Below are 8,104 nucleotides of genomic sequence, written 5' to 3'. Positions count from 1 at the left end.
CTTGGCAGTCCGCCTGCTGGAGTGGGCGTGGCTTGGGTACGGAGCACAGCCAAAGCGTGACACTCACCGAGGGGGGGGCGAGGGAGAGAGAGACGCAGAGAGAGAGAGAGCGACAGAGAGATCCACAGAAACGGAGAGATACGCGCTGGAAATGTGCAGCACACTGCATCCCTCCCCTCCATGTTTGAAGTGACGCGGGTCCGATAGAGATCTACGGGCAGCGCGATTAGATCAGGAGCGGAGCCCGAGCAGACGGCTGCGGTTTCCTGCAAACGGGCGGGGCTGCACATCTATCTCGCACGCAGGATTCCTGAAGCAGCCTTTCACAGCCCGGCTCGTATTTACCCCGCATTTTTCTGCTCCGCTGCTAATTAACGCTGCCTGTGATGACTTGAAAGGGCTTCTCGGGGTGAATTGTTTTCTGAGGATTCGCGGGACTCCCTGACGTGTGATCTGAGACGTGTCGGCTGGAACTGTGAGATGGCTCGCATCACACAAGCATGAACTGGGTCACACTGCAGCCACGAGGAGAAACCGAAAGTACAACAGTCAACAATAGCTTACGGCAGTTTATTCTTCAGGTGTTTTATTTCATTTTTATTCTTAGTATTTTAGTTCATTTTTACCGAAGTTAAATAATATATAAATTTTATAAATATTCTAAGATACTGTAAGCTATTATTGTTGAAAACAAGTTGTAAGTCATTTTTAGTTTATGCTGTATGAATATTCTTAATGTACAGGCACCCGGATGAGCCCCATCTGTGGCTCTCTGTCCTCATAATGAGACACACATTCCAGGGTATCGTTTTAAGCACAAAGAATTAACTGAAAATAAGCTTTAAATCCAAAACACTTCCAAAATGCAGCCTGTGTGCTCACTGTTACTGTTTCTGTGACAGCGTTGTCCCGCCGAGTGCTCCTCCAGACCGGTGCTGTTCCCCTGTCTCCGTCACATGGTGCTGTAGGTCCAGGCTGACTCACTGAGACCTGATGCCACTTTCCACACACAGCATGTGTCACTCTGATCAGATGAGTCAAAACACATGTCTCAGCCAATCAGAAGAGAGCATCTGAATAAGGCAACTTACCTACTTCAGCTTCAGTCAGCGGTCAGTGTCACTGTGCGGATTGTTACAAATACCTCACGAAGACTAGTATGTCTGAGCAGATCATTACACGAGCCAGGTAGTTCTGTGCTTTTCTTTTTTTTACAAGAGTAAATGCAATGACTCGCATGATTGTGTAATACCACAGAAGCCTATTGGATGTCCATGTAGTGTAATATGTATGTATATATATATATATATATATATATATAATATATAATCTTGACTGGTACATGAGCTTGCACGCGTGTGTTTGTATCGTCCCAGAAAGGGCCTTCTGTTGGACTTTCTTTTTCATGTTTTCTGAAAGGATCTACTCTCTGCCTTTTGTTGGTGTATTCATGGGCAGTGCGCTCTCCGACTGACGTGTTTTGCTGGTGTGTTGATGGGAGGTGTGCTCTCCTATTGGTGCATTCTGCTAGTGTGTTCTATGATTGGTGCATTTCGTGTGTGTTCTCTGATTGCTCCATTTCTCTGGTCTTCTCTGATTGGTGCGTTTTTGCCGCTGTGCTCTCCGATTGGTGCGTTTTTGCCGCTGTGCTCTCCGATTGGTGCGTTTTTGCCGCTGTGCTCTCTGATTGGCCGTTTTTTCCCTGCTCTGCTCTCTGATAGGGCCTGCTGTCGGAGATCCTGCGGAAGGAGGAGGACCCGAAGACGGCGTCGCAGTCGCTGCTGGTGAACCTGCGGGCGATGCAGAACTTCCTGCAGCTGCCAGAGGCTGAGCGGGACCGCATCTACCAGGAGGAGAGGGAGAGGAGCCTGAATGCCGCGTCTGCCGTGGGGACCGCCCCGCTCATCAGCACGCCCCCACCCCGCTCCGCGCAGGTACCCCCAAACCCCAACCCCGCCCCGCTCCACGCAGGTACCCCCAAACCCCAAACCCCAACCCCGCCCCGCTCCGCGCAGGTACCCCGAAAAACCCTGCCCTGCCAAAAAACCACTCCCCACCCTACTCTTCCACATACCTTTCACAACAGGAAACTCTTCATTCCCAAAAAACAGACCCCCTCAGAGCTGCTAACTGCACCATCCAACAGGGGTATTGTGGTAAACAGCATTAAGACATGAAAGTCCGTGTTATTAGTGTGATATAACTGAATTTATTTGCTCCCATGAAAAGCGATACCCCAAACATAAACACCCGTCCCAGCCACCCACCGGACGGTTTCTGCCCCACTTCCTCCGTTTGTTTTTCAGTGAATTTGTTTATAAATGCTGAGTACAGCATGATTAGGCAAAAAGAAGGATGCACACGTTAACATTTCGGACAGCAGAGAGGAGAAGGGCCAGCGTAACTATCATCACCCAGGCCTGTGTTCACACTCATCTGCAAGGCAACTCTAGCGTTAGTGATGTTGCTCTAAGGGTGCTGTGATGTAGAATCTGGTGACTTAAGTATCATGTCCATACACTGGAGGTAGTGAGGGTCTGAAGCAGAGGTTTATGGGGTTTGAAGTCAGAGGTTTATCATTATCGTGCTGGATTTGCCCCCCAGGGCAGGAGAGAGGACAGCAACAGCTGCAGGTCTGAAGACTGGCCACAGCGTGTCCCCATGGGAATGCCTCCTGTAAGTATATCTCTCCACAGAGGCTCTGCCCACTCCAGGCTGTCAGTCAAAACCTGCTCACTGAGGCCCCTCCTCCTCAGATCTGTCAGTCAAATGATTCTGGACACATTTTGAGGAACGTGGACAGGAATTGCAGGACTGTTATCCCTTTAGAATCCTGACATGCCCTCTGACAGCTGGAGTCAGACAGAGACAGGTGTGCGGCAGATTTTCCTCTGGCTGCAGATGAAAGGGCTGATGTCAGAGGCGAGGCAGGGCAGGTCAGAAGGGGTGGGGTCTGTGGGTGGGATGAGTGTGTGAAGCTCTCCTCTGAGCAGGCGAAAACCTCTCCCCTCCCGGCGGAGCGTAACGGGAAAGCAGACAGCTCCGCGCTTGGCATCAGCGCCTCCATCTATGAGGAGATCCAGCAGGAGATGAAGCGTGCCAAGGTGTCCCAGGCCATGTTCGCCAAGGTGGCCGCCTCCAAGAGCCAGGTACCCTTTCCTCCCGTCCCCATCCATCACCCCCGCTACCCCCACCCCGACAGCCGCCGGGATGCCGCGGTACTAATGCTGGGCTAGTAACACTAGAGGCAGGGGTCTACTAGACACTTGCACTGACTGGAGGCTTTAACCATGTTACTGAACTGTGAAGTTAGTGCTCGTATTGATCCAACACTGGTACTGAGCAGAGAGTGCTACTGATCTGACACTAGAACTGACCCAGCAAAAGTACTGACCCAGCACTGGTACTGATGCAGGAGAGTCAGTGCTTCATCCTCTCTCTGATGCAGGAGAGTCAGTGCTTGATTCTCTCTCTGATGTAGGAGTCAGTGCTTGATTCTCTCTCTGATGTAGGAGAGTCAGTGCTTCATTCTCTCTCTGATGTAGGAGAGTCAGTCAGTGCTTGATTCTCTCTCTGATGTAGGAGTCAGTGCTTGATTCTCTCTCTGATGCAGGAGAGTCAGTGCTTGATTCTCTCTCTGATGCAGGAGAGTCAGTGCTTCATCCTCTCTCTGATGCAGGAGAGTCAGTGCTTGATTCTCTCTCTGATGCAGGAGAGTCAGTGCTTGATTCTCTCTCTGATGCAGGAGAGTCAGTGCTTGATTCTCTCTCTGATGCAGGAGAGTCAGTGCTTCATCCTCTCTCTGATGCAGGAGAGTCAGTGCTTGATTCTCTCTCTGATGCAGGAGAGTCTGTGCTTCATCCTCTCTGATGCAGGAGAGTCAGGCAGTGCTTGATTCTCTCTCTGATGCAGGAGAGTCAGTGCTTGATTCTCTCTCTGATGCAGGAGAGTCAGTGCTTGATTCTCTCTCTGATGCAGGAGAGTCAGGCAGTGCTTCATCCTCTCTCTGATGCAGGAGAGTCAGGCAGTGCTTGATTCTCTCTCTGATGTAGGAGAGTCAGTGCTTGATCCTCTCTCTGATGCAGGAGAGTCAGCGCTTGATTCTCTCTCTGATGCAGGAGAGTCAGGCAGTGCTTCATCCTCTCTCTGATGCAGGAGAGTCAGGCAGTGCTTGATTCTCTCTCTGATGTAGGAGAGTCAGTGCTTGATCCTCTCTCTGATGCAGGAGAGTCAGCGCTTGATTCTCTCTCTGATGCAGGAGAGTCAGTGCTATATTCCCTGTCTGATGCAGGAGAGTCAGTGCTTGATTCTCTCTCTGATGCAGGAGAGTCAGTGCTATATTCCCTGTCTGATGCAGGAGAGTCAGTGCTATATTCCCTGTCTGATGCAGGAGAGTCAGTGCTATATTCCCTGTCTGATGCAGGAGAGTCAGTGCTATATGCAGGAGACTCAGTGCTATATTCCCTGTCTGATGCAGGAGAGTCAGTGCTATATGCAGGAGAGTCAGTGCTATATTCCCTGTCTGATGCAGGAGAGTCAGTGCTATATTCCCTGTCTGATGCAGGAGAGTCAGTGCTATATGCAGGAGAGTCAGTGCTATATTCCCTGTCTGATGCAGGAGAGTCAGTGCTATATGCAGGAGAGTCAGGCAGTGGTAGGCTGTGCCTGTGAGAACTGCTGTCTGTCTTGGCATAAAAGCACAGTGTTACAGTAATTGTTCTAATTAGCGTAATTGTGCAGGTAAAGTCGTCTTGTCTCAGGAGACTGAAGGGCTGTTTGTAATGAGACAGCACTGAATGTCACTCTCTGAGCGTTTGAGCATGTCTGAACATGGCCACAGTTTTCAGCAAACCGACTCTTTGGCCTGAACTGTTGGCAAGTTTCCACCAGTGACTACACCAGAGACGAGTTTGTTTCTGCCGCAGTTGTCCACAGCTCTGGGAGTGTGGTGAAATTTGAATCTTTCCTGATAACATGGCTGCCTCAGACCCTCCAATCATTCGGACTGATCATTCCCACAGTGGCATTTTTTATCACAGGTGTTCAGAGCTGTAGCTGATGTTTAAACATGAGACCCTGCTGTCCACCACTGAGGCTGTGTGAGAGAAATTGCTCTAACTGTTATTTGTATCTGGAATTATGGACTGGCTTTTCTTGTCTTTAATTACAGTTTTAATAATTGAGCTCTCCCCCAGCTTCCTATTTGCACAGTTTGACCTTTGTGGAATGTTGTTCAAACGTTGAAGAGAGCAGGATTAAAAGGCTCATAGCAGAAGCAGGCCTGAGTCTGTGTTCTTGCCAGACGTGCAGTGTGATGTACATGGTTTTGAGGGCCCGGTGTTCAGAAACTCACAGGAGGAGGAAGATGGACTGGTGCATCAATGCCTTTCCCTGTTGTTGAATTGTCTGAGGGATGATTAGTTTTGCCTGAGAGGTCTGGATGGATTGGCTGTGTCTGTGGGCCTGTGGCTCTGTGCTGAGTGTGGGTTTGAGAGGAGGCAGAGGCTGGCAGAATGGTGATAATTATGTGTCTGAAAGTGGGGCCAGGAGAGTCGTTATGGTGCAGCCCTTCATCCGAATGCAGGCTGCCTGCACAGCTGCTCCCCCTGCTGGCCCAGACCGGCACAGCCCGCCCAGCTGTGATTGGTCACCTGGCTGGGTGAACCACTGGAGAGACAGGGCCTGACCACGCCCTCTGCAGGCTGAGGGAGGTGGTGGGGGCCAGGGTGTGTATGTGTGTATGTGTGCCTGTGTGCTCGCGTGCATGTGTGTGTTTGTGCGCGAGTGTGTGTGCGTGTGTGTGTGTGTTGGGACTCTCTAGCATGGCAGTGTTTGAGTGCTGGCACAGCAGGAGAGAGGCTGGCACACGAGTCACTGACATAGGCGGGCGGGCGGGGGGGGGGGGGGGGGGGGGCGATGATGTTATCCCTGGTGACTGTAGAGCTGAGAGAGAGAGGGAGAGTGTGTGTGTGTCTGTGTGTGTATGCGCGTGTTCACGTATGTGTGTGTGTGTGTGTGTAGGAGTGTGTGTGTGTGTGTGTATGGGTGTGTGTGTGTGTATGTGTGTGTGTGTGTGTGTGTGTGTGTGTGTGTGTGTGTATGGGTGTGTGTTGTGTGTATGGGTGTGTGTTGTGTGTATGGGTGTGTGTGTGTGTGTGTGTGTGTGTGTACGGGTGTGTGTGTGTGTGTGTGTGTGTGGCAGATGGAAAGCCAGCCATATGGATGCAGCTCAGTGTTAATAATCACAGCAGTGGGCTGGGGGTGAGGACTGTCTGTGTGCTGTCGCTTGGATCTCTCTGCAGAGGTTTTAAATCAGTGTTCTGTTTTACCCACCCAGATTCTGTATGTATTCACTCACATCTGGAACTCTCTTTGAACATCAGTGTAAAACCTGCTGTAGATTTCACCACACTCTGGGCGAGAGAGCTGCCATCAGCACATTTAACGGTTTAATGTCTGGAGGTTTGCAGTCAGCTGAACAGTTCGGGGCTGAAATGATGTTCCCATGTTTCATGTATCTTTGCACTGGGGCTGCCCTACACAGAGCTGATAAATCAGATGCTATTTTTGTGCTGCTCTCTGTGTGACTGTGTGAATCTGACCAGAGAGCCTGCTGTAACAGGCTGAACTAGGAGCTCAGCAGATACATTCACCCAGTGCAGGTATCCCTCAAGGTTCAGCTGAAATGTGAACTCAGATTCTGTCTGCTGAACTTCAGCTCCTCTGGTCATAGAGTGCTCCAGGTCACTACGGTCTTGGTTGTGCGATCAGGTTCTGGTCGTGGTCTTGGGTGTGTGTGTGTGCGTGTGTGCGTGTGTGTGTGTGAGTGTGAGTGTGTGTGTGAGTGTGTGTGTTTGCTGGTGTTGTTTTTGGAAAGGCAGTGTCAGCTTCATCTTGTTCCCTCGAGGGGAGTGTGTGTTTCCTTGTGACAGGAAAGAAAGGTCCATCATTGTTTATTCATCAATCTGTGTTTATCTGTTTTCATGGATATTCCATTTCCATGGAAACGGCTACAGAGGTTATTGTTTTTTATTGTTGTTCATTTGTTTTGTTTTCTAAGAGCCAAGATTTCTTAAACTGGAAATCCTGACTTCTGAATGTTTAATTGTGTGTAAGTGTGTTTAAGTGTGTATGTGTGTGTGTGTGTGTGCAGCAGTTACCTGAGCTACCTCTCAGTGGCTGGGAGAGTACAGCTAACCTGCCCCCCTCACTCTGAAAGTATATGTAATATATAATTACATACTGTAGCTCTCTCTCTTTCTCACTCTCACAAAGCAGATTAGAGTCAGAGCTGTAGAGACCCCCCCCCCCTCATAGACAGCCCACCCAGAGCTCACTGTAAGCCCCACCCCCATTAATTGGATTGGACAGGCACTTAGAGGGGAGGGGACTTTAACACCCCCCAAACTGGCTCCAGTCAAGATACAAGAAAGTCTCTCACACACACACACACACACACACACTCCTCTCGCACTTGACAGGCCCAAGGTCACACCTGCAGCTCAGAGCTCCTGCTCGGATCCCCCTGCTCGCCCACTCTGCCCGGCTAATTAGATCTGTCATAATTAGTGCTCTGTGTCTCTGACACGGGTCCTCACCAGCTCTGCCCAATACAACACAGTAGGCCACACTGCTTTTCTCCCTCTCTCTCTCTCTCTTTCCCTCTCTGTCTCTCCCTCTCTCTCTCTCTCTCTCTCTCTAGGTCTCTCCCTCTCTCTCTTTCCCTCTCTATCTCTCTCTCTCTTTCCCTTTCTCTCTGTCTCTCTCTCTCACTCTCTCTCTCTCTCTCTGTCTCTCCCTCCATCTCTCTCTCCCTCTCTCTCTTTCCCTCTCTCTCTCTCTCTCTCTCTCTCTCTCACTCACTCTCTCTCTCTAGGTCTCTCCCTCCATCTCTCTCTCTCCCTCTCTCTCTCTCTCACTCTCTCTCCCTTCTTTGAACTCATTTCAACTCCTGCCCTGTCTGTGGCAGCGCGTAACTATGACACACTGTGTCTGTGGCAGCGCGTAACTATGACACACTGTGTCTGTGGCAGCTTTCCTGTGGAGTGGAAGTTGGGAACACCTCCTCGTCCTTCCACAGCCCCTGAGGGACTCTCTGTTTGAG

The 8,104-nt window shown here is 50.3% G+C and overlaps 1 protein-coding gene across 2 annotated transcripts in view; it reads left to right on the top strand.

The window, feature by feature from the left end:
- The window catches only part of satb1a (SATB homeobox 1a), a 42,323-nt gene that overhangs the window by 29,650 nt on the left and 4,569 nt on the right, over nucleotides 1-8,104 (top strand). For both annotated transcript variants that reach the window (XM_036555360.1, XM_036555361.1), the window contains exons 8-10: nucleotides 1,722-1,934; nucleotides 2,605-2,676; nucleotides 2,994-3,149. In XM_036555360.1, coding sequence (XP_036411253.1) covers nucleotides 1,722-1,934; nucleotides 2,605-2,676; nucleotides 2,994-3,149 — 441 coding nt within the window. The remainder of the gene's footprint in view (nucleotides 1-1,721; nucleotides 1,935-2,604; nucleotides 2,677-2,993; nucleotides 3,150-8,104) is intronic.

Source organism: Megalops cyprinoides, chromosome 21 (assembly GCF_013368585.1).
Source record: "Megalops cyprinoides isolate fMegCyp1 chromosome 21, fMegCyp1.pri, whole genome shotgun sequence".
NCBI lineage: Eukaryota > Metazoa > Chordata > Actinopteri > Elopiformes > Megalopidae > Megalops > Megalops cyprinoides.
This window is presented reverse-complemented; position numbering and strand designations above follow the sequence as displayed.